The sequence below is a fragment of the Neolamprologus multifasciatus genome, chromosome 20 (assembly GCF_963576455.1).
Source record: "Neolamprologus multifasciatus chromosome 20, fNeoMul1.2, whole genome shotgun sequence".
In the NCBI taxonomy this organism is placed as follows: domain Eukaryota; kingdom Metazoa; phylum Chordata; class Actinopteri; order Cichliformes; family Cichlidae; genus Neolamprologus; species Neolamprologus multifasciatus.
Window position 1 is genome coordinate 29,918,396 of NC_140458.1, and position 26,851 is coordinate 29,945,246.

The 26,851-nt window shown below is 39.6% G+C and overlaps 1 protein-coding gene across 5 annotated transcripts in view; it reads right to left on the minus strand.

The window, feature by feature from the left end:
• kazna (kazrin, periplakin interacting protein a) overlaps positions 1-26,851 on the minus strand; it is a 202,189-nt gene that overhangs the window by 87,217 nt on the left and 88,121 nt on the right. The window contains exon 1 of one of the 5 annotated variants that reach the window (XM_085147137.1): positions 17,055-19,932. The exons of 3 other annotated variants lie outside the window; for them this stretch is intronic. In XM_085147137.1, the coding sequence (XP_085003263.1) occupies positions 17,055-17,148 (94 nt within the window). In that variant the 5' untranslated portion in view covers positions 17,149-19,932. Of the gene's footprint in view, positions 1-7,063; positions 8,783-17,054; positions 19,933-26,851 lie in introns of those variants that run through there. One more of the 5 variants, XM_085147139.1, reaches the window with a different exon arrangement.

Genomic DNA, 26,851 nt, shown 5'->3' on the forward strand with positions numbered 1-26,851 from the left:
TCTGTGGAAAATCAAAGAAATGAAGAGTTGAAAGTGACCAAAACATAATTCATTTACAACATTACACATCCTGTTCTTTGACTCAGTAAGGCCCCAATCACACAGGCCTAGAGACAGGTTCCTGACCATCTGGCAACCACCGGACATTTGGGCGAAAAATGAATATTTCTGATGAGTTTCTGGATGTTGCTGGCAGTCTGTCTAATGCCCATTTATGTAAGCCAAGATACCAGTCAGTATCATTACCCTGGTATTCACCGGTCTGTAGGGAAAAGTGGGTATTCTGCAGCTTGTTGGCAAATTATTGCTGAAGGTTGCTTTCTGTTGCTAGAATGAAACTGGTCAGAGTGCAGTGTTGCACTGAAAAGCTCCTTGCAGTTCCTTTGGTCATTAACAGGTCAGTGTGGTCACCTGTAGGTTGTTTGGAAGATGTTGACTTGTCCTTAAAGAGTTTGTTGTATCAAAGCAATCTGAATGGAACCAAAGCAACACAGGGGCATTTTTGATCCAGCGCCCTCTTTGCAAATGATTTCACCCAGAAATAGCCAATAAATTCCAATAAACACTCATCAAACTACACATTTTTTTCCTCTAACAACCACCTGGAGGTTGCCAGGTTGTCACCGACCATTCTCTAGGCCTATGTGTCTGGGGCCTAAAATAAACTGTCATGACAATGTCAAAATTTGTGCATGTTAGAGCAGGTTATCCCCCCCCCCCATGTGTTTTATTGTATTATCCTTGCCCCAGTAAATATCTTCCTCGCTGCTCCCGGGTTTCACCACCAATCTGCAATGCTGTCACCATGATGCTTTGGTTATTAGTCAGCAGTGTCTGATGTTTTGATTACTTTGAAACAAAAATGAGATCTATGGCGTTCTAAACTATACGTCCAATCAATTTACAGTTATAATTCACTCAAGTTCTACAATCTGCAGATCTCAGGGATTATTAAAATAAAAAGGAGCCACTTGAGAGGTACGGGAAACATTTGCAAATCACATATTTTTATTTAGGATGTTATATCATCTTATGTCACCTTGTCTTTCTGAGTTACCGAGTGTAGTTTAATGAGTGAAATGATTATTCATATCCATTAAAATGTAATCTAAGACACAATGAAATCTAAAAAGGTACATCCGTCTAACTACAATGACTCAACTGGAAAACTTTGCACATTTTATTGTGGCTGGAATATGTCTGTATTAAAGACGTTTGCAGGAAGTAGGGAGAACGGGAAGCATGGGAAAACAAACAGGGGAAAAAACACAAAATAAAACCAACACAACCAATAACTGCCCGAGGAGACAGAAATATGGCATCGCGGAGCTGAGTGAGCAAATCTGATCTGTGTCCTATATTTGAAATAGCGCAGTGGGGCAGTCAATCCGGCGGTCTGGTCACAGGTCACCAATGGTAGTGTCTCGGCTAAATAAAGTAGGCCCTCTCAGCTAAAAACAGTTTCTCGTAACGGATACTCAAGCAGCTCGGGTCAGTGTCATTAATACACACTATGTGTTGCAGTGTGTCTGTTTTAATAACACATTTTCACAAAGAGACAAGGCATCCCCCTCCCTACAGCCTCAAATTTCTGAGCAGGACAAGTGTGGTCAAGGTTACACACAGAGCACATCACCCTCTGGGTAAACCCAGGCTCTGTGGTGTGCATTTAGTAACACAAGCCTGTTCTCTACATGCAGTACACCTGTGTCCTAGTTGGTAGCCCCAAATGTGTCGAGCAAATAAGTTCGCAGTATGGAATGCAGAGGCAGTTTGCCTCAAGAGCCACAGGAGACCCCACCCCTCATCTCCCAACAGGCCATCTTTCCTCCCATTTTTTATTCATTTGCTCATTTATAATCTCCGAGCAAAAGACTGTTAACCTCTTCCAAAGGTGAATTCTTAATGTAATCTTACTGAAAGTTTGGTGAAATTTTAAAAGCCATCTGTCTTTGAGTGCATCTTTCTTGTTGCATGTTAAGTACTGCAGTGTTTAGGCACGCCAGGATGACAAAGGGAACCAGAGGTAATAAAACAGCTGTGTGTGTCTTTGTAAACAAGCTTAGGGCCCGACCCGGCATCATTAATCCCTCTGCTGTAGGTTTGCGGGCCCTGAGGCAAGCCTGCAAACACACTCTTTTCAGGTTTGTCGTAGTCTCCGATACGGTGCCACTTTGCCTTTCTTACCTCTCAGATCTATCACTCTTTTACTCTGTCTCTGGATGTCTCTCTGGGCTCTCCTTCACTTCAAGGATACTCATCCACCAAGTCAGCATATTGTGGCAGACAAAGGTTTCTTGAGTGAGCGTTTGTTTTCTGCCAGTTTACCTCGACAGCGGAGAAGCTGTCATTCTCTGTCCCTTCAACCTCCCCCTGCATGTTCATCTGTTTCTGTTGGCACGAGGTACCAGTGCAGGCCACCTGCCTCCCAAGCAGTCAGTCTAAGGGAAAACTGATACGCTTTCACTTTACAGTTGTGAATTAATGAAGAACTGTGATAGCAGTTCGATAGGTGATTCAGAGCAGACGTAAACCATTTTTGCCTCTCTTTTTTTTAACCGCTTCTCACCTTCATACAAAAAATTAATACCCCAAGCTTTTCATTAAAGATATCATGTTACTTTCCTGCTGTACATAAAAGTTTCTCATGGGAATAAACTTACACAGTTCAACATTTACATTTCATAAAGTAGTATTTTAGAGGGCATTAACTTTAACTTTTTTCAGCACCTTGGCTATATTAATTATTACAAAAAAGCAAGGAGGTAGTTCAGCCAAAATAATAAAAAAAAAATACATACAATGATTAACTACAAATAAAACAGTTCAAAACATGCTGATTACAGCTCATTTGGGACATAAAAGGTTATCCAGGTAAATCTAAAATATTCTATTTCAATTCAAAACAGCACATTTAAATAAAATAGTTCCCTCCGTGCTTGTGCTTACGACACATAAATCCTTTTTTGACATTATATCCTCTCATGTAGGACAGGCAGTGTCTAAAAGTAATGTTTATCTACTGATCAGAGGATTATTTAGCTCTGGCCTGTCAAACACCAACAAAAACAACACAAATTTAGCTCTTCCAGCTGTCCACACCTCAGATAATACACTTCTACTGTCATATTTGAAACGCAGAAACATCTGAGACATTTCAGAATAGTAAAAGTGTTTTTATTTTTTTTTGTGTGGGTCTGTTTTTGAAAATCCATAAAGCAAATGACAAAAGAGACTCAGAAATGCAATATGCATCACGCATACTGTAGCAGTGGAAATGTCAATGTGCTGAGGTTGTACTGAGCCTATAAATAGCTTCCGTTTGTAATAAGCATCTCTTTTCTCCCTCTCTTTTTTTTAAATTCATTTCACCAACTAACTTATGTCTCGTTTCATTGTTCTAAATCTAAACAACAATAGACTCTTCTCATCAGGCTGGTGGATGTTCTTGTCAGACAGGTGATTTAGAGAATGATGGCTTCTCTTCTCACCTCTTTCTCCAAAAGCTATAAATTGCAACTGGCTCAAATCAAATAAAGGAAGCCTAATGAAAAATCTCAGCAGACTATTTCCACAGCTGCACCGCCGAAGGATGACAGTGTGCATAACGACGCTTAAATCGGCGATCTGCACTGTCACAATCCTGCGCCACTTGATGATCCTTCTATCAACTATTTCAATAACACAAACACCAGATCAATCATCAGATGCGATCTAAGCGCCCTGGCGCTGAATTAAGTGTAGCATGTGGTGAGATTTACAGACAAAATCGACTTCGAGGCTCCTGAGCTTTGTTATCTCGGTGTTTGACAGATTACTTCTTTTGTGAATGCTTAAAATGAAAACCTGGCTGAGTCTGTCAAAACGCAATCTGATGCGTTGTGTATAGACTCTAATTTTGTTCATGCCAGCTGACACCTTCAAAGAAGAGCAGGGAGAAGCAGATAGGTGGGCAGATGATTTGCTGAATAAAGCTCTGTTTCTCAGCTCAATATCCTGTGTGTAGACTTTAAAGGGATAGCATGAGAGGAAATAAGGGTCTAATTCTTTAAGCCTCAAGTTCCAAAATCACAATCGAGATATCTCTTGTTGTCTCAGGCAGTAAAATCTCAAAGTTAACAAATAATTTGTTTAATAAAAATTGCATACACAACTAATAAATGTCGACCAAAGGGCTCAATCCTGAGCATTAAGACCTCTGATTAGCGCTTTTACCAAATAAAACTTTAAAAACTGTAATATTACACTTTTGATTATTGAAAGGCTTCAATCTTTTCATGCTTCTACTTTGCTTGGAATTGGGAGATTTGGTATTTGGTCGAGTTCTTTGAAGACATTCAGAGTACTGATGAGGGTAAAAGGACACTTTGCTCTGGAATAAGGACAAAAGGCTGAACATTTGTCACGTGCACACAAACAAGATTAATATTCTAAAGCCATACAAGCTCAGTGAGGCTGTATTTGGCACAGTAGTGCTGTGATTTAATGCTAATGTCAGCATGCTATCATGCTTAGTAATATGCTGATTTTTAGCCGGTGAAATATTTACTATATTCACCATCTTCATCTATAATTTTAACATGTGTAAGTGACAGTAACAGTGTTTTATTTCATTAAGTAAGTTAAGTTTTAGTAAGTAAGTAAAGAATACACATCAGGGGATTACAAACAATCAGCGACAACATTAAAATACTGCCCGGGTCCCCATTGTGCTGCCAAAACAGCTCTCAATCTTTGGGCCAGAACCTGTGGAATCCATCACCAGGATGTTATAAATGGATACTTGGGGTTCTGTCCTGTGGGTTGCAAACAGGACCTGTGTGGATTGGGCTAGATTGACTTGGGATCTGGGGAGTTTGGAGGCCATGTTAATGCATTTGGCTCGATGTCGAATTTCTTGAGCTGTTCTCTGCAGTTTTCTCGTGGTGTGGTTGTGTTCACCGTCTCACGAACAGAGCCCACTACTGTTAGGGAGAGCCTGGTGCCATAGGGCAGGGGGTGGCAGATGCCAAAGTAAAAGACACAAGAACTCAAGCGCTTCCCACAAAATGATCAATATTATTAACTTCCCTTGTAAGTGGTTTAATATTGATGACTGACAGTGTACACATCTAAAAGCTGTCAAGATATTTCACTCAGATAACAAAAGCGGAAAACTCATCGACTCGGAAAAGCAAATACGCCCAGTCTGTAGGAAAACAAACTGAGACCATCTATACAGCGCATGTTACATATGTTTCACTGGATATAAACATCAAGTACTCCAACATCATCTGTACCAAAGTTGGCAGAGATACTTCAGGACAAAAGAGTCTGACAAACACCATTGTACTATAAACCCACGGCACCAGTGAGAAGCATCCATCTAACATAGTACAAACCAAATTCTTTAAAAAGCTGGGATGAAGTGTAAACTCTCTCAAACCCATATCTTACTGACAATAATACACAAAAACATATCAGATGTTTAAGAAAAATATGGGCAAAGAATATAATGGATCTCATTTAGGTTAAGTGGCAATAGGTCAGTTGCATGACTGGTTTTAAAAAAGGGAAAGTGAAAAACTGCTCAGACAAACTGACAAAATTTGAAATTGTTTTGGGGAAAAATGGACACCATATCCTCCGGACCAGAGAGAAGAGAGGGAGCGGACTGTTCTTAAATGAAAGGGGGGAGGCTGCGCAGCTTTGAGACAGGCTGCTGCTATCAAATTCAGAGTAAGCATACTCTCTCAAACTAAACAAACACATTAATATCCAAAGAACAGAAGACAAATATGTGCCTTTTCTTTTTTTAAACCATTACAGAGTAATTCACTCGACATTCAAAGTACTAGATTTAAGGCTGAATTGATTTTGCCGTCAAGCATCAGCAGGTAACCAGGATATCTGGAGTCAGTGAGTTTAATGCCCACCTTTGTTGTGACAGCCTGCCATTTTAGTCAATCACTTATCAGAGCGTGACTAAAGGCTAAGGCTCTGAGGTAAAGTCAAGATGGCTTAGCCAAGCGAGTGTGCCATTTTCAGGATAAGAGGCAAAGAGGAGTAGAGGTTAAAGCTCCATGTGTGACCTGGAACAATCCTGTCGTCTCCTGAGCTCCTGCCACAAATTGCAAAGTTGGGAATAAGGTCCACTTTTGGCAGTGCAGACAGAGCCACTTGGGAACAAATTGGGAGACAGAGAGAGAGTTGATAAGAAAAGGCATGACTCCAAATTGTGAGATTTTGTTGCCACGCTACAGATGAGAATATAACATGAGCTTGTTAGATATACTAATGAGAATGTTGCAACGCATACAAGAGGATAAGGAAATGTAGTTCGCTTATGCTGCCTACACATTAGGCAAAATACATTTTTACATTTGTCTAAAAACAAGCTGAAGTGTGTAAGATGCAATTACACAAACAGGAATTTTAATTAAGGGAATTCAGAAAACACGACAGCAAACGCAGAAAGAAATGCCTTGAGTTGACATTTGGAGAGAAGGAAGAAGAGAATAAAAAGCACATTTCTATTGGACAGAAATCCCTCAGGGATAGAGGTGGGGGTTGGAGAAGCAAAAGGCAGAAAAAAGTCACTCAAAAGCCTCCTTTTCTTTAAAAAGGAAGTGAAAGCGAATCTTTTCCTATCACGTACTATATGACAGGTAAGATAAAAGCTGAAGACAGTGACTTAGTACTTCTTTTAATACCTTCAGGTATTACGTTTGACCTGGCAGAGGAGAAGTGAAAGGTGAATATGTTATATGTTAGGAGGACATTATTTTAAAAATGACTTTACCAAAGCAGCTGAACAACAGGAATTTTCCTTCATCGACTTCCTGACTTTCAGAGCCTGTGGATTATACATTATTGCCTTTCTGTGAATGGAAACTGTTTTGGGGGTTTTGTCATGATACTGTATGTTCCACAGCAAATTTACTTTATATTTTCTGGTTATTCCAGGAACATTAAAAATTTTTTTTTTACCGAAACCCAAACCTTTCTCTAACTACATATTAGATTTGTTGCATATCAGTGATCTGTTCTTCCCTGACAATCAAAGAGCAATTTTCAACATTACCTTAGGAACCAAGTACGTTCAGCAAATTGCGATTGGCAACATCAACAAAGACTGCCATCGTGGATTAGATCTTCAATACTGACAGAAGGCAAAAAAGCATAAACAAAATAAAGTTACGTTGAAACCAAGCACACCATTGTTCTTCTTGTGACATTACCAATAAGTTCGATGTGTCACATGGCCCTCTTCCTATTGAAAAAACAAAGGTTGTATCCAAGATGGCCGACTTCTAAATGGCCACCATGGTCACCACCCATCTTGAGGAGTTTGCCCCCTCACATATACTAATGTGCCACAAATAGGACTTTAATATCACCAACCATTCCCATGTTATTACGGTGTTTCCATATATGTGGTCCACCCTGTAGATGCTTTTAATCATTTGCAGTATGCAGGTTTGCTTAAGATTAATATGAAAAATGCAATAACAGTTACTTAGATTACCTCTGTTTGCTTCAATTTGCTTGCTTAACTCTTTACCCCATTATAGCAACATTTGATAACCTCCTCTGTACCTTTAATGATGAGTTTTGAAACCGCGATATATATGAATAAAGATTTGATTTGGCAAGGTTCAGGGTTTTTCCAACATTAGCCCGAGTAAGCTTTATAGGCCAAGATGATGGTTAATAGTTTTATTCTGAAAGGAGGCAGAAACCACTCAGTTTTGAAAAGAGAAACAAGCATTATCCCCAGTACACTTCCAAGGTGTAAAGAGTTAAAGGATGATAGTGGTTAACCAGCATTGTAAAGGTGGTCCAATTGCAGTCTGACACTAACTGCATATCTAAAAGGGGCGCTCTTATAATCCAATACTTTTTCATTCACTTCTGCTCCTTTAGCAGCACATTACTAATCAATACCATCGAGAGCAAGCCGAGCCACAAGAGATTCATAGGCCCAGTTCGCCTGAAGTCTAAACAGTTGGAATTACATGTGACAACTTTAGCAGTCTGGAGAGCTCAGTGCATGTACAGCTTAGCAAACTGGACCTGTTACAAGTTTAGCTTCTTGGCTCATCCTGCAACAAATATTAATGACTGTTACGCCAACAGAGTAGCAACAACAGGGTGTCAGTATCCAGCACGGTGTCTGAAGCTATGCATCTGTATTTATACAGTACTATACTCATTGATGACACTATAAAAAGCTGAACGTGTTTACTCTGTTAAATAAAAAATTGGTAATACTTTGTATAAAAAAAATTACATTATTAACTTTCTTCTTATCCTTCCACACATGGATGTGAACAGACCCTTCTTTCAGATATGCTGGGATTTCTGATCGCACTGCTGCTGTTTCTCTTGCTTACTTGGGTGGGGCTCAGAGAGCTCCCACACACACACACACACACACACACGATAAAGGATTAGGACATTTTAATTTATTTTCCACAATCCAATTTCAATGTCTGAATAATCTTAAGGCTCAAGAGTTCATTGCTCTTTGAGAGTGGGTACATGCGTTATTATGCTATTATAATATCATTACATCAGTAGCACAAAATGTTTTTAAAATGACACACATTTGTATTAAAACATTAATTAATCTTTTTTTGCCCCTGGGACAGTATATTGTCAAAAACATGTTATCATGATAAACCTGCTATTGTGAGCCATCAGTTCATGTTTTTACTCTATAATGCATCTGACCTATGCAAAGAATTTTTTATGTCTTCTCATGGTGTGTTTGTCTGAGCAAAAGCTTAGTAACAACTCGTCCAATTTTTTATATATATATATATATATATATATATATATATATATATATATATATATATATATATATATATATATATATAATTATACACATATATGTATAAATGTCAAGTATATGGTGATAAATGGATGAAGAGATAAGGCAGCGCTAATCAAAACAGGTCAAACTGCAAAACTTTACATCATGGATCATCATCAAATGGTGAATGACAGCAAACGCTATTAGTGGTCATGTCACATTTAGATGCATGGCTTTCCTCTCTCGTGCACCTTACAGCTGTTAATTTGAGCAGTCATCTATTTCAATAAGGCAGCCAGAATCCCCTGTGGTGGGGGAGATAATGTTTGCAGACAAGACCCAGCTGCAGGCCAAATCAGTCATTGATTTGGCCCTCAGCTCTACGGGACAGTCGGGGTCCCAGAGGAAACAACACAAGGGCAATTGGAAGACTCAGCTGGTCTTTTGGCCTCCTGCATTAATAATCATTCCAATTAGAAAGGAAAGGTCCACATGCGCCCTCTGGTCACATAATGTCCCTTTCTTTTTCACTCTTTAAATTGCAACTTGTTTTCTATTTAATAATTTTCAGCAGCAAAGCCTCAGAAGCTTAAATGGTCAAAATTTGTAATGTTCTGTGTTAATTAAAGGGAGTATGCCCTTCCAAGTTTGAATTTTAATCTGTGATTCATTACAAAGTGAAACTGTTTTGCTGACCTGCACTCTTTCAGAACTTTTACCTTATTACCTCCTTGTAATGAGATAAATTCATGAGTCTAGTTGACTCAGCGTCTAACAGATCATTTACTTTCCATCACATTTTCATATACAGTGAGAAAAATAAGATCAAACTGATGCTCATCATACAGCAAAAAGCAGTATTTTAAATTTATTTAGAAAAAGCACTGAACATTTTTATATATTCTTTGCTCTGATCCTTCTTCTATGTAGATATAGGCAAGAAAAAGTGAAGTAACTGTAAATATCTGAAATTTTTTTAATAGACTTCCATGACTTTTTCTGTTTTCCATCTTTCTCTGTGATCATCTATTTAATTCTAATCATCTTTTCCTGCTTAAGATGTACTCCTTCAGCACCTCCGGTTTACTTTTGGGATAAATAATTGCATCACCTTCTTCCTTCTTACCACTTTCACAAGAGACATAAACTCATTGAACTTTTAGTCTCTCAAATATCTACTAAGTTAAACCAATGTCAAAATTTGGAAAACAACTTCTACCCGTTGGCGGGTCTTCAAGAATGTGGAATGTGGATGTTTATGCCTGCACCTGCAAAAGTCGAGCTTCCCCCTCTGACTTCAGATGCATTTTTTTTTTTTGAGTAGGACCGGTCTTGAGTTGGGAGGTCTCGTCATTATCAGGACTTTTCATACCTCTTTTATGGTTCTTTATTCTCACACTATACCACATGAAAAAGCATTTAGTTGGTTTTCATGCTTCAGAAAACCAGGGGGAAAAGCTTGTCTGATAATGTGCACCACTACATAATAGCGTGTTTATTACAGCATGCTCAGTTAGTGCATTTAATATTGGTGTTGCAGATCCATTTGCTCTTCGCTGTCTAGTCATGTCTCAGCTCTATACAACAGTGTAATCTACAATGATATGCACACTATTGGAGTTTCTACAATTAGCCATCAAGTTAATCTCTAAATTTGTTTTGCAAATATTTACCCTGAGCATCAATATTTTGAGACAATCCCATTTTTAAAGCTGTATTACTGTAGTGCAGAAATGATTACTTGAACAATCAGTTTGTCACGGTGAAATAAGTGTCAACAAGAATCCCTTTGTCACTTATCTTGTCTTTGGAAATCAAATATTTAAATCTTTAGACTGCTGCGATAAAAAGATCTTTTAAGATTCTTTTATTCATCATCAATCATTTTACATCAATTTTATGGCATTTTATGAATGAAGTCACTGTTTAACCAAAACAATAATATTTGAAGGTTCAAAACAAATTCAGAACCACTTCAGTTTTTCCACAGTTTATTGTGCAGTAGATTTTTATTTGTCCACAATTCATGAGACAAAGAGAAAGATAAAAGTTTGGTAAAATTTCCCTAAAAATAAATAACAGATTTTTTTTATTTCCAAGTAATTGGACCATTTAAAACAGCACTCTATAGAAAGCCCTTTGGCACCAATTACAGCCTCAGATTTTTCGAGTACTTCTTTAACAGCTTTGCAGTTCTGGGTTTAGCCACTTTCTGCTATTCACATTTGCATTTGTTAACTGATATCTTCATGTCTGACTTAGGACTTTGACTGAGCCTTTCAAGGACCTTCTGGGACTTCTCCTGAGTCCACTCTGACATCATCTGGACTGTATGTTTTGCCTCTTTGTCATGCTAAAAGGTGAACATTTGCCTGTCTCAGATTACGTGCACTCTGGAGCGTGTGTTTTTAAAGGGCCTCCCGTTATTGGTTGCATTGATTCTACCTTCCCTGACTGGTCTAGTCTCCCCTATAGCTGAGTGCACCCCCACAGCAGGCTACGACCCCAATGTTTCACCACAAGGTTGGTATTAGCCAAATAATAAGTAGTGGTTGGTGTCTGCCAGACATTTGATTCTAGTGACTTTTGGGTATCCACTCACACCTCCCAAATATAAGAAGTTCTTGCTTTGTTAAACTTCTTTTCCAAACAGCTATAGGAAGAAACCTTGTAGTTCAAAAGTTGCCAAAATTGCCAATTACCATGCCAAAATTGACTGTTTGAGAAATAGATTGCGATCAAACTAAGGAAACTAAGGAAAGCATAGAGCAGAGATTTACAGAGTTTGTGTAGTGTAGTTTCCATAGTATTCAATAGAGAAATCTCTCTCTCACACACATGCACACAGAGCAGTGCTCACAAAACCCAGAATATTCTCAAACACTCACCGTCCTGTCTACATCTTGTCACAGATCATACTATAGCCTTGTTATGTTTAACTTTTTGATAATACAGCTTGTTATTTCTGCAATGTTGTGTATGTGTTCCCTGGTGTATCATAAACTGCTTTTTGAAATATTTTCAAATGTATTCTATCAAAATCAAAGACTATCAGGACAACACAAGTCCCCTTGTGCGGGACAGTAGATATGCATACACAATATTAATAACCATTGATTAAATTTGCAAAGCACTTCCCTCAAGTGCAATTTCTAGTTAATTTTTACAAAAAAAACCCCCAAAAAACAAAAGAAAAACACCTGTTTTCTAAAAGGGAAACTTGAAGCCAGAAATATGAATCTGCACCTTTGATGTAAGATGTTTGTTTTTGTTAGTGGGGAATAAAAAGCCCCAACTTCACTTCAGGCCAAGTTCATGCATTTTGTTTTGTCCTTTGAATAATCATTCCAGACTAAGAAGAGAGATCAAATGCCTACAGCTGGTCGTCTATCAGCTGTAACGCCTGATAAATACAGTGAATGTGACAAACAGATGATACTGATGGTGCTTCAGAGGCAACGTAAAATAAATCTTAGACTAAATGTAAAGCTATAAATCTAGGAAACGTCCTTTTTCATGCAACATTTCAGTTTTATATCTAAAATTAAATTTGGTCTTATGGCACTACTTCTCCAGATAACACTTACAGAAAAACGCCACACAATCAAAACAACCACCAAGTCCAAAATTAATTAATGTCGTGGAAAACACTATCAAATTAAACAAACTGTTTACACTCCACTTTGGAGACAAGCTGTAAAAAAAGGCCTATTCAGGAATATTTGGCTTCATTACCATCTTGCCACCTCGTATCCTGCGTGTGGCAGCGATTCATGTGAAGCATCTTTTGACAGCTTGTGCACAAAATCCAAGAACTTGGCTGTTTGCTAAGTGTTATGAAAAAGCAGCCGCTTTTCAGCACTGAACATATTTTAGTGGAAGCTACCACGGGGAGCCAAAAAAGAACGAGGACTGACAGCACCATTGGTACATCCCAAGTGAATGGCATCACTAATGCTTGGCTGGCGCATTAGTAGTCGGGTATTGATGCATGTGAATGGGGAGAGTGAGGGGACAGGGAGGTGGGGGTGATTGCTGCTGTCCTAATGTGATTCAAACAACCTTTTTATAAAAGGGCTTGTCCCTATGCCAAGGTAAGCGGGTGGCATAAAGTAGTTGGTGATTACCTTAAACAAATGACTGTCTCATTAGACCCCCAGAGTGTCGTGTGCGTAGATGCAAACAGATACGCATACACACACACACACTCCACTGTCCTATGAGTTTGCTCTTCCTTACACAAAAACAAACACACATATATGTTTTTGTTTAACAATTTTTATAGAGCTCCATGGTTGATCTTAGCCTTACGATCAAAACTAGATGCAAAACCCAAACCTAAACCAAACCCTGACCCAAAAAATCCAGTGTTTAAACTTGTGGGGTTGGACCCCACGAGTGTGCTCTTGGATCCTGGACCCCCACAAATACAGTAAAACAAGTACACACACACACACAATCAGACATTTACACTGACATAAGCATTAGGTTGGCTTTGTACACAGAAAGGGCAGCGCACAAAGGCAATTCACAGGAGGGTACAAGCCTCCAATAGACTAATTAACATCTCCCAATTACACCAGCCAACATTCTATGGTGCTCCAGTTAGCTTTGGATGATACCACACAACACAACAGTGTCACCATGAACGTTTATGTCCAAACAACATCTGAGCCGCTCCCCAAAAGCCAAGCTAATGACTGCAATTAGTGTCAATAGACTCCAAGCTCGGGCCTCAGCTGGCCTAAAGATGAGCAGACACTGCAAGCTGCTGCCGCGCAGCTCAGTGTATGAACATTTGGAAGAAAAGATTTTACTTAAGAGAAAGAGAATAGATTGATATCTCATTTCCTTAATTACTTTGATCTGTTTCAAACCATCTAACCCATGTTGTTTCAGATAAATTAGGCCCGGCATAATCACAGCTAAGCACTCAGAGGTGTACCGCAAGGCAAAAACAGTGCGAAGTCAAGCAAGAGTACGATTAGCTGTTATTTACTAATGATTTTATTTAAAATGTCAGCAATTGTAAGACGTTAAAACTAAGAGTCCCTGTATCATCTAATGTTTATATAGATAAAATTAAATGTATGATTTAACTCAACATATGGAAACAAAACGAAACCATGAAAAGTACTGATTTGCTTTGTTGTGCTGGTGTGGGTAGACCAATTTGGTGTTTTGATCATGTAAATGCGATGGCTATTTCTGTACTCTGAGTGCAGTGTATTAGCAATTAAACTGTAGGTGACTTCAAGCTTTTAAACATAAGCCTCTGGGAGGCTGCATTAACTGCTGGGAGGATACCCAAAAAAATCATTGTGAACATCACTGATCTTACTCAGGAAAAAATGAGGTGATTGAAGAGGGCAGTCTGTGCTCACTGGGATACTGGTCTCAGCACGAGCACTAAAGCATCTGCCACCTGACCATTAGTTAAATAATGCATGGACATTGTGCGACGCCCATCACACCGGGTCTCGTGCTCATTACTGCTGCTGAGTGAGGTCAAAACTCAAGCTAGCAAATGCACCAGAGCTCGAGAGGCGCGGTAATGCATGCGCACATGCGGCAAACTGCATACACACAAACACACATGCAAAGTGTGGCTTTCCAAAAGCTTACTGCAAAAAAGCTTGCAGACATCTGGGGGATTAACAAAGGTTCTTGAGATTATACGCAAAAGGTTGAGTGTGGGCTGATTAAACACACTACCAAGAATGCGACCAAAGTTTAGGGCATGAGCAGTTCAGCTGTCAGTCTCCATCATGTAGATAAAAAAAAAAACAGCAAAACAAGTCAGATAGTGTGAAACTTGGAATTTGCTGTGCATGTGTGGTTTCTTGAGTGTCAAACACTGAAAGACGCGCACTCCAAATAGCTGCTGTCCCAAAAGTCACACTGACCCAAGGCTTCAGGAGCATTTCCCATCAGAAGCCTGTTACACCGCAAAGGCCATTTTACTCCCAGAATAGCAAGTATGGGGAAATGTAATCTTTGAAGCCTCAGCTGAAATAGCCCAACGAAGCCGTTTTCTGGCAGAGCAACAGAAGGAAGGCTCAGGCGCTGGAGCTAAATTTCAAATGACTCACATTATAGGGCAAAAGGGAAAGAAAAACTTTTACCTTGTTGGTTTGAAGCTTGGCAGTGCTGTAAAAAAGCTTAATTTTTCTTCTTTTTTTGGACTGAACCGCTTTAGAACAAATTTAAATCACGCTGATTGTAAAACTGAACCTTTGAGAAGCTGACAAAAGAGAATTCACATAACCACAGAGCACTCTACCACAGGATACTATCAAAGTGCCCAAAATCCCCCCGCCACCTTCTTACTGCCCCTTGCTTTCATCAGTTCTCTCCTGTTGTGGATAATTAACAATTTGGTAAGGCCTAATCATGTAGACATGGGAGCTGATTTGATTTAACCTCAATTTAAAAAGGGAGAACCCCTGAGACATCAGCAGGAGGTTGGTACACCAGACATGAATGGCAAAGAGATGGACGGAGAACCAGCGGGAATTTGATAACCGGCATCAGCTGCTCTCCTGGCAAGGTGACAGCAGGAGGTACCAGGACTGCTGCTGCCACAGGAAGAGGAAGTTCTGTTGTTTGGTCAAAATGATAAAGACCAAATAAAAGAACATACACGTATGCAAACTTCTGTTAAACTATATGTTGCAGTAATTATATGCTATATAATCCAGTGAGAAGATTACTAAAGAAAGACACAGCATTTAGTCATTTCAATGAGTGAGACACGTTTCTGAGAAAGGTTGGCGATACTGTGTTATATATGTACAGTACTAGGTTACAATGATGGTTTTTCTGTTAATCATATCCAAATAATAAAGACATAGATTTTAGTTTGGGATCCAGTAAACACAAGCAGAATGCAAAACCATCGATCTCACTGGACAAATATTTGGTCTAACAGACCACCCAAACCAGCTACGTGGTATTCTGTCCAAGCATCAGAGTATAAAACCACCAGCGTGCAAGGAAACATCCATCAGCTTGCTCAAAAGCAGATCCCAAGTGCCTTGCCTAATATACTGTGCCCTTTGTATGTCAAAATCTAAACAAAGAAGAGTGATTGTATTGTTTCAAGACGATCTAGTCGATATTTGTTTCGAGGCATCATTGCTGAGCAGGTATTCTTTTGACAGTTTTTTTTGTGTTTTGTTTTTTTTCTCCTGTCCGTACAGTTTTGCACAGCATTTTTCAGCGACAACAAGTCCATCCCAGAAATGTCAGTGTGCCAAAATGAATCTGTGGGATCACAGTTCATTTTTCGCTTGGTAATTCCAAAAGTCTGCAGCTTGACACTGAAGCGCGAGGATATTAAGTTGGGCAACGAAATGCGTTCAGTAGATGACAACCTTAACACACTGCGAGATGAATCAGGATTTTAAGTGTCTCAATTCAGTTTGCAACTTAAACTGCACTAAGCCCCACCTACTTTTGACTGTTCTACACAGATACATGACAGACAGGTTAATGTGTTTTGCACTACAGTAGAGCTGAATAAAGTGCAACTCATAGGCAGTCAACTCAGGGCTTCCTTTAAAGGCACTGTAGTGCTTTTACTCCAAACCTGAAATTCAAGAACAAACCTGGCATCAAAAAGAAGCAGAATTTGGTTAAGTCTGTTTTAACAGTTACTGCCATTTTTCATTTGTATACAATGGAGAAAAGGATTAAGGTGGCAGGTTACTGTTTTTCAACCCAGAGACGGCAGTTTCATTGGTTTATAACTGATCGGCATCAAGCCATCTGCCCTCGTAACGTACTGTGCAACAAAGGGTACATGTCTCGGCATAATATCCTTGTTCGTGTGTCATTAAAAACATCCCTCCTCTCACTTAACCACTGTGCCACATCTGGTGCTGCGCGTGTCATGTCACATTAAAGGAGAGCGTGTTCCCAAAATTTAGATTAGAAATGTCAGGGGTTTTTTATGTGACAAAAAAAAGAAGAAATCTTTTCTAATCATCACTCTTTTCTAATACTAACAGCAGTGACATGATGCTATCACTTTTCCACTTTTTTCTTCTTTTTTTTTTAATAAAGAGATTAAAGGACTAGAAAACTGATTTAAAAGAAATCAGAACAGACCTGACATTTTACCTTCTTTCATATTAGAAATAAAAAGTGAAAAAAAAATTCCAACCAGTCAGTTTGTCCCTGCGATTCCCAATCTCACTCCTGTTAGCCTCCTGTTAGTTAGAGTATAGTATATTTTTTTATCAGCCATTACCTCCACCGGTTCCCATTCTTCCAGGTTGAGGGCTGATGCATATCCAACGCGGCAGCCGGTCACCAACACTACGCCGGGATGAATAGTCCGTCATCCCTGCTTCCCCCTCTCCCTCTTCACTCTGCTCTCTGCCTCTTGCCGGAGTTGTTTGCTCAGCTGTTCCCTCTCCGACCGCATTTATCCCAGATGAGCGGCACAGCTTACCCGCTTAATCTGTGTGCAAGAGCGCCTGAGTGTGTCTGTGTGCATATTCCAGGCATCCTCTCATTGCCCCCCTGATGACCATCTAAAGACACGCCCTGACCAAGGGAACCACATAGACATGCAGACACACAGAATGTCACTAAGTTAATAAATTGCACTCATGGGCCAAACATTTAAGTGGAGTTCTTTTAAAGCATATCTGAGGTCCATAAAATTTCTATGGAAATAAGACAACATGATTTTGTCTGTGTGTGTGTGCGTGTGTGTGGGTGTTGTGGCTTGTTTAAATGGATTTCAATAAACTGCGGTGTTAGCATTGTATTTTATTTCCCAGCCTCTTCCTCCTCGTAAAGCTGATGCCATAAAACAAAGATAAAGTAAAATTTGTCACCTGATTTTTGGGGGGTTTAAGAAAGAAGAATGGAAATGGTCAAATTAAAAAGGGGGCTGCTTTCTTAAAATCCCACTTAGAGCTTTCTGAAAGTTACATTTTTACCCTAAATGTTAGCAATGCAATGGGATACTTATAGTAGGATAATGGCACACAGTGTGTAGTAACAAGAACATTCTTTAATCTGATTCAAGTGAAAATATTGAACTGAAAAACCTCCATCCACTTCTGGCATCCGTGAACATACTTAGTTTGTGCCCACAAATCTATATCTGTTTGCCTCTGCAAGTTTCCCTTGACTTTGCATTTGTGTCACCATTAATTACCTTTTTGCGATATATATACTACAGCTTAGTGAGGTTGGAGTGTGTTAGTCCTGCTAAGTCTGGACATTTGCGGTATCTGTAGGGACAGAGCTCACAGTTTCCCTTTGTCTCTTGGGGGATGATGGGGATTAAGTGTGAAGACAGTACCCTAATGACTGCATTTTAATACACACTGCATTCCTGAGTTTCATGGAGTTCATTTTGTCATGAAGAAAGAGGTTATACTCTATGCATTCCACAGTACAGCACATTTTACAGGCCGAGCAGAAACAAGCAAAAACCCTTTCAACTCCCGCAAATGAAACAAATGTATAATTGGGCCATTTAATATGTCTGTGCCACGAACCTGCTGACACCCCCGATGCAGTACATTATAACTACAACATAACCCGCACAGAGCGCTGTGTTATGTAATGTAAGAGTAATGTTTTGTGTGTCTGGTACAAACTAAGCACATGCTTTCAGAGACTGCCAATAAACTACCTCTTCCGGTGCACAGACTGCACGGACGGCTGCTGGCTAACACGGCAGTGGTCAGACACGAGCAGCTGTTGTTGTGGTTGAACCAATCCCTAGTTACCTTTTTATCTGCTAATATGTATGTATGTGTGAGAGAGAGAGAGAGAGAGAGAGAGAGAGAGAGAGAGAGAGAGAGTGCATGCCTGCTCCCGGGGAAAAAAGAGATGCAATGTCAGTGATGTAAAGCATTTTAGTGTATTTAGCACAGAAATATGATGTATTGCAAATAAAATGATCTGTCCTTTGATGTAAGGACAGCAAATAATTACAACCCCCTAGTAGCCCTGTAAGTCTTTCATTCTGTCAGCATTTGAATGAGGCATTGCACGGCACATCCGTATCTGTTTGGGGTCTTTCTGCTTTTCTAACTCCTCCATCAGGCTCTAAAGTCTTCCATAAAGACAAGGTGAAATCTCCTCTGCTCACCCCCCGCAGACTCCCTGCAAAGTGAAACAAATAACCCCTCTCACCCCTCTTAGAGGAAACCGTGTGTATGCCCTGACTGAGATTTATGCCACGGACAACCGAAAAGAACAGTGGGCAGCTAGGAGCTTAAATGCTGGCTTTGTTTTTCCAGACAAGGGCTGTCCTGCGATCCATCATGTTATTGAGAAAGAGGGGTGACTGGGCTGCCTCGGAATCGCAAAGGCCTACTCGGTCGATGGTGAGGAATGTGCTGCTGTGATGTACGCATGTTGCTTTAGTTCAACGTGATCTGATTAGTTTACACATACTACACAGAAAAACTGCTACAGGAAGAACATGTATAGAGGGAATATCTCATCAAAGGAAAAGAGTATGCAGAGTGCTTTATAACACTTTCTTAAAAAAAAAGAATGTGAGAGCTTTTAGGATGTTCATAGTTTAAAGTTTCTGAAAATCAAACTGTTATTCTTTATGTAATAAATAGGTCAACAAACTCCATAGAGAAACGTGGTCCTATCTCTCTCCATATATATATATATATACAGTTCATGTATTTATCTTTCAAAATCTGTTGAGCTCAAAAATAGCTGCATATATTAGCAATGCAAAAATACAAAAACTTCTCTTAGAGAGATCTTTCCAAAACTAATATTGGATATATATGAATACAACATAGTGGGATTAATTTCTCCCATATCCTTTTCTATTATGCAACATAGGTTATGATCTAGGATCAGTCTTCAGGTACAAAAAATGAAATAAAGAAATGAAACCAGCGAAGAAATGCCAGAAACTGCAGTTCTTCAAACTGCCACTTGAGGCTGGCTGCAAACCAAATATGTCATTAATATGTTTCCTAATTCACAGATACCTGCGAGCTGCTGTGAACAAGTTCAGTTTATATATGAGCACTGGCTCCTTAAAGGCCAAGGTCCTTAAGTTGGAGTTGAGCAAAAAAAAGAAAGAAAGAAAGAAAGAAAGAAAGAAAGAAAGAAGAAAGAAAGAAAGAAAGAAAGAAAGAAAGAAAGAAAGAAAGAAAGAAAGAAAGAAAGAAAGAAAGAAAGAAAGAAAGAAAGAAAGAAAGAAAGAAAGAAAGAAAGAAAGAAAGAAAGAAAGAAAGAAAGAAAGAAAGAAAGAAAGAAAGAAAGAAAGAAAGAAAGAAAAATTCAAACCAAAGCAGCAAGACCGTCTTTATTTTTCTATGCATTTTTCTTCTGGATCAAAACCTGACACTTGCATGACCCTCAATTCGACTAGACAGCTGATGGTAAGAGATGGAGACATTCAGTAATGCAGGGTGCCGCTTTTGTAGCCTCGAGCTTCTAGCCTCAAGCAGCGATGAGGAGCAGACAATAAAGGTCTGTAAGTTCACTTCTATCTTACTCCACACCACCAGATTTCTTCATTTTTATAACTTTTAGAAGGCAGATATGAAACAGGGCTGTCTCACACAGCACAGGTTTCACACAGCTCCCTCTGAAACCACACAAAATCTGATTAGGATTATTTTTAGCATACATAGACTTATTCATTTCCATGAAATGCGCACAATGAAAATGCCATACCTGCACAGAAACTTTGGATAAACCAGTGGGTCAACTACTCTTTTTTTTTCTAATGTGACAGTGCCTCCTTCAGTGTGATCTCCCCCCACCAGCACACCACACACTGGTGTTTTGCCTCAACATGTCTCTCCAGCATACTCTGGACCACTGCTGCATTTAATAGCTTTTCCCTGCAGAGCATTCACAGTCGATCTCCTTCAAATTGTACAATACACTGTATACCACAATTTTCTTGGTTTGTGCTACATTTTGACATCACAGCTTCAGCTCCCCAGTATTACAATGGAAATAACACATAAGCGTGGTGCCTCTGGAAATGGTGAAAAGAAGACTGGGCAGAGGCTGTCAAACACAGAAGCATTCATCAACTGTCTGCATGAAAGGGAGAAGAGAACGAGCATCATCCTGCGCAGTGAACTGAGATTTGTGGGCTGCTGTGTGGGCTGCATGTATGAGTCAAGGGGAACATTATTGTTTTAGTTCATCAGAAAAAGGCCATTCTGAAAGTCTCTTTGGGGAAAAAACCCCCCCCAAAAAAGCACAACTGTGTTAAAAATAAACCGTGAATTTCATGTTGTATCCTGAGAGTCTTGTTTTGCATGTGAAAATTACAAGCACGGCGAGCCTCAGAGCAAAATGATGGGCCACTGAAGGATCCTGTCGGTTTTAAATATCACAGAATACAATGTGAATCTTAGAAGATTGCACTCAGCTTATGGCAACAGACTGCAGCAAGTCTCGCTAAAGTTACAGCGCCTACAGCTGCCCTTTCTTAAGCTAAGATCCACTCATCAGTCTGAGTAAACCCACACATTAATCACAGTTGACGGTCATCCACCATTCAAAGAGTTTACAGTGGAGTGGCTGTTTGTTCTCAGGATGACACTGAGGCTTTGTGTCGCGTTTAGCATGCAAGCCAATCTATCTGCCTGAGAAACTCGGCTGCTAATAATGCTATATTGAGATGCAATGGCCAGCTCTCAGTTTTAATGGTGACTGATGGGGGGCGCAGATGCATTATTGCTCACAGTTCATCAAGTTAACTTTGCACATTAGGAAGTTGAATGAGTTTCTAGGAGATCCTATCAGTGGCAATTACAGGATGAGCAGACATTTAAAGGGGGTGTGCGTGGGGGTGATGAGGAGTGGGTTAAGCCTTCGACTTGATTTGAGTGCCAGTGTCCAGCATGTAAATAGGATGCATAGGAAGTGTGTGGTCTGCTTCATCTTAGATTAAGCTTAAATTAGCTTAAATTCACCAGATAGAGTGAAAAAAGGGTATCTTTATGTCATACAGGTAGAATAGAAGTGCTAGAAAATAATGACCAATCACTAGGAAAAAGAAAGGTTTTATATGCTCTTTCTGTGTTTATGATTTATGTAATATATTTCTGTCTTTCACAGTCCTTCCAATTCTCTGTACATCCCTGGCTTCAGTCTTCTCGCTGAATGTTTGTAACTTTCTTTGTCAGCTCTCTCCGCCTTCCATCTCCCCTATTTCTCTTTTCCAATTTCCTTTCTCCTCATCTCTCCTCTCAACCATTAGCTGCACTGCAGATTGCAGTAAACCCAGAAAATCCTCTTCATCACACAGTGCAAATACCATCTGCAGTGGGTTCACCCTCAGCCCCAATTAAGGTCTAGATACATGCTCTGTGGCATCTGGGATAGCATCGGACATTCTGACAGGCTGGCTGTACAATTTATACATAAACATGGCACCGGAGGGCAAAATGTCAGGTAACTGCAAAGATTCTGTTAAATGCTGTGGTTACACAGCTTGTGAAAAATACATAACTGTATGTTATTCAGTCTGTAATATGGGTCTAAAATTGGCCGTAGCATAAAGGTTAGGAGAAGGAAAAACAAGCATTAATCTTACCATTCTGTCTCATCTAAACAGACTATTCTTACATCTAGTTGGCAAAGCATGATACCCTAGGAAAAAAATCATATTATAAAGTCTATTTCTTAGCACCTGTAAAAATGCAATGTAACAAAGTCTTAAATGTATAAAAACTTTATTTTCCTGTAAATAGTTTTTTTATGGATTTCACTGGGATGAATTACGATGAAGTCAAATTCATGGAATACAGGCTTATAGATGAATATTTCTCCACAGCTGATATTTACTGTTTGATCGGCAGCCCAGTAATCATACTAATGTTATCTATAGGCTTCAAAACATAAAGCCTTATCTATTATAAGTGAGCTAACTGTGGCTTAAAAGTTTACTGCAGACTTGCACAGTAGGTAGTTTTCTTTAAAATGTATTCAACTGAATGCTTCCAGCGTATACAGTGCAACTAAAAAATATCCAAACCTCCTCATCTTAAAAGGTATATCAACAATATCCTCTTGCCCATGCTGGAGCCCTTTCAGTAAGTGTTAACAAGCTTCTGACACTTGGATCTTTGCCTATTCTTCTCATGCTTTTTTTTTTTTTACTGAGGTTTGATAACATTTGTGCTGGTGCTGCTTTTTCTGTGTCTATTACTAATACTTTTAATGGCATTTTAAATCTGGACACCAAATACCAGGATATCCCTGGATTAGATACTCATTTGCAACATTATCACTGCTAACAGTGCTGTTTTTGCCTTCTCCAGCTAACACACAACCACACACATAGACCCCTGCACTCGCTAGTTCTACGCTGAATAACACTCTGAGAAAATTAGAGAGGTCAGTAAAGCTCCAGTTTCAAAAACATTTTATAGAAGTACAAAACAGTTATGGTGTGTGTTACCTAGTCTGCTCACACATTAACTTTAGCCGTTTATCTATTAGCAACTACCCAGCAGCCACATTAGCAATCTGTTAAGCTAGCAGCTATGGCTAACAGCAACAAAAATAACATGTTTTGCAATGTTTTATAATGTGTTAGCAAACATGATGAGTCCTGCCCACCTGTAACATTAATAGACAGTGTTAAAAGAATCATACTACAGTGGGGCAAAAAAGTATTTAGTCAGCCACCGATTGTGCAAGTTCCCCCACTTAAAATGATGACAGAGGTCAGTAATTTGCACCAGAGGTACACTTCAACTGTGAGAGACAGAATGTGAAAAAAAAAATCCGTGAATTCACATGGTAGGATTTGTAAAGAATTTATTCGTAAATCAGGGTGGAAAATAAGTATTTGGTCAATAACAAAAATACAACTCAATACTTTGTAACATAACCTTTGTTGGCAATAACAGAGGTCAAACGTTTACTATAGGTCTTTACCAGGTTTGCACACACAGTAGCTGGTATTTTGGTCCATTCCTCCATGCAGATCTTCTCAAGAGCAGTGATGTTTGGGGCTGTCGCCGAGCAACACGGACTTTCAACTCCCGCCACAGATTTTCTATGGGGTTGAGGTCTGGAGACTGGCTAGGCCACTCCAGGACTTTCAAATGCTTCTTACGGAGCCACTCCTTTGTTGCCCGGGCGGTGTGTTTTGGATCATTGTCATGTTGGAAGACCCAGCCTCGTTTCATCTTCAAAGTTCTCACTGATGGAAGGAGGTTTTGGCTCAAAATCTCACGATACTTGGCCCCATTCATTCTGTCCTTAACACGGATCAGTCGTCCTGTCCCCTTGGCAGAAAAACAGCCCCATAGCATGATGTTTCCACCCCCATGCTTCACAGTAGGTATGGTGTTCTTGGGATGCAACTCAGTATTCTTCTTCCTCCAAACACGACGAGTTGAGTTTATACCAAAAGTTCTACTTTGGTTTCATCTGACCACATGACATTCTCCCAATCCTCTGCTGTGTCATCCATGTGCTCTCTGGCAAACTTCAGACGGGCCTGGACATGCACTGGCTTCAGCAGCGGAACACGTCTGGCACTGCGGGATTTGATTCCCTGCCGTTGTAGTGTGTTACTGATGGTGACCTTTGTTACTTTGGTCCCAGCGCTCTGCAGGTCATTCACCAGGTCCCCCCCGTGTGGTTCTGGGATCTTTGCTCAACGTTCTCATGATCATTTTGACCCCACGGGATGAGATCTTGCGTGGAGCCCCAGATCGAGGGAGATTATCAGTGGTCTTGTATGTCTTCCATTTTCTGATGATTGCTCCCACAGTTGATTTTTTCACACCAAGCTGCTTGCCTATTGTAGATTCACTCTTCCAGTCTGGTGCAGGTCTACAATTCTTTTCCTGGTGTCCTTCGAAAGCTCTTTGGTCTTGGCCATGGCGGAGTTTGGAGTCTGACTGGTTGAGGCTGTGGACAGGTGTCTTTTATACAGATGATGAGGTCAAACAGGTGCCATTCATACAGGTAACGAGTGGGGGACAGAAAAGCTTCTTACAGAAGACGTTACAGGTCTGTGAGAGCCAGGGATTTTCCTTGTTTTGAGGTGACCAAATACTTATTTTCCACCCTGATTTACGAATAAATTCTTTACAAATCCTACCATGTGAATTCATGGATTTTTTTTTCACATTCTGTCTCTCACAGTTGAAGTGTACCTCTGGTGCAAATTACTGACCTCTGTCATCATTTTAAGTGGGGGAACTTGCACAATCGGTGGCTGACTAAATACTTTTTTGCCCCACTGTATTTCTTGTGTCTAAAAAGTGTTACGTAAGTGTTAAGTTCACAATGCCGTCTAGCAACCAAACATAGCGCTAAGTCACCAGAAGTACAACACGAACTCAAAAACACCTAAAGAATACTGTTTTTTTGTTTTGTTTTTAATTTTGTAAATTTTGTAGAAAATTTTAAACTTAAATCTCTCAGATTTAATTTACAGTTATGTAACTAATTTGTTTTGCATGGCTTCAATGATGTAAAAACATATATATTGTCGTTGATGTTTTTGTTTGTATTATTCTAATCTTTCTTTTTATAATAAGTTAGCTCGGTGGTAGGGAAAATGGTCTTGAATATTGAGTTTTTTCCTGGTTATTCTGGTATTGTCCATATTTCTTATCAAGCTTCACTTGATTTAAAAGTGTGCTTGTGATCAGTGTGTTGCTGGAGAATCTAATTAACACAGACGTTTAGGTTCACCACAGAAAGATTAAGGTCCTCCTCAAACCAGTTGGATATTTCTAAAACTCTATGACGGCAGGTGCAAGGTCAAGTTTGTCAGATCCTGCAGCAGCTCTCAGCAGCCTATCCAAGAGTATTGGTACTGTGATCTTTTGTTAATGAGCCCTGCCTTTCTTGCAAAAGAGAAACAGCTGATCCAAAGTGCCCAAGAGTCCTAGCGTTGGTTAATTATTCCATAAAACAGTAGCCCTAGTTCAAGTCTATCCAGATGTCTTTGAGTGTTTCAGTCAATACTTCCTGTTGTTTTTTGTCCAGCCAGAAATTCCTTAGTGATCTTCTTATGTTTAGCAAACATTTGTCCCTACCATCATCCAGTGATTTGTTATTCAATCTCCTGAAATGCAGGGAGTAATGACACAGCTGAGGCCACTTGACAAAATTTAGGGCTCACTCCCATCACAGGGCAGTTTGCTGTAGTGCCATATGTCTCTGTGGAATCCTTCCAAAAGTGTTTTCTGAAATGCTCAGGGTCTTCAAACTCTCACGCAGAGACACTGACTCTCTCTCTCTCTCGCTCTCAAATTAGGCTTCATCATTAACACACTTTGAACTCATCAGCAGCTGAAGCAGTCAAAGGTCATAGTGAGCTGCCAAAAGGTTAATCATAAAAAGACTTTTAGGTCTCACAGACTAGCAGTGAGCTTTAAAATCAGTTAGTTTTGATAGGGGTAAAAGAATAGTGATGTAGCAGTATTAAAATATCCTGCTGATCTAAAATACTACTACTAATACTCATTTTATTTCTTCATTTGTTGTATCGTTTAATTACCAAAGACCTAGTGTAAACAGAAGGTGCTTCCATTACATCTACCACAATATTTATTTTGAATGGTTTTGTAGGTACATATCTTGAAATTCAAAATGAGTGCTGCCGTCACTCTCTGTTAGTCCTGTGACACACTGTTGACCTGTGTACCCAGCGTCTCACCCTTTGACAGCTGGGATAAGCTTCAGTGAGTTTCATAAGCAGTTAATAAAATGAACAGATGGATGGATGCATGGATGGACACATTTAAATATAAATGGACACATTTAAAATAAAATCATAGTTCGACCCATATGCTTAACTGGTGAAAGGAAACAACAACAAACGTCCCTACACTCAGTTAGCATAGAGAAGGTATTACGACGCAAATGTTGACTACTTTGCCCTCCACCCCTCGCTCTTTACCTTATGCTCCGGTTTAGTTTGTAAATGCTTTTAAACTGGGCCCTCTAAAGTTTTGTACATTGTATCAGATTCAAAATTGTGACATTAATGTGGATTAATTTAGATATGTATGTCTTTACAGTCAAGGTTTATTTTCATTTCAAAGA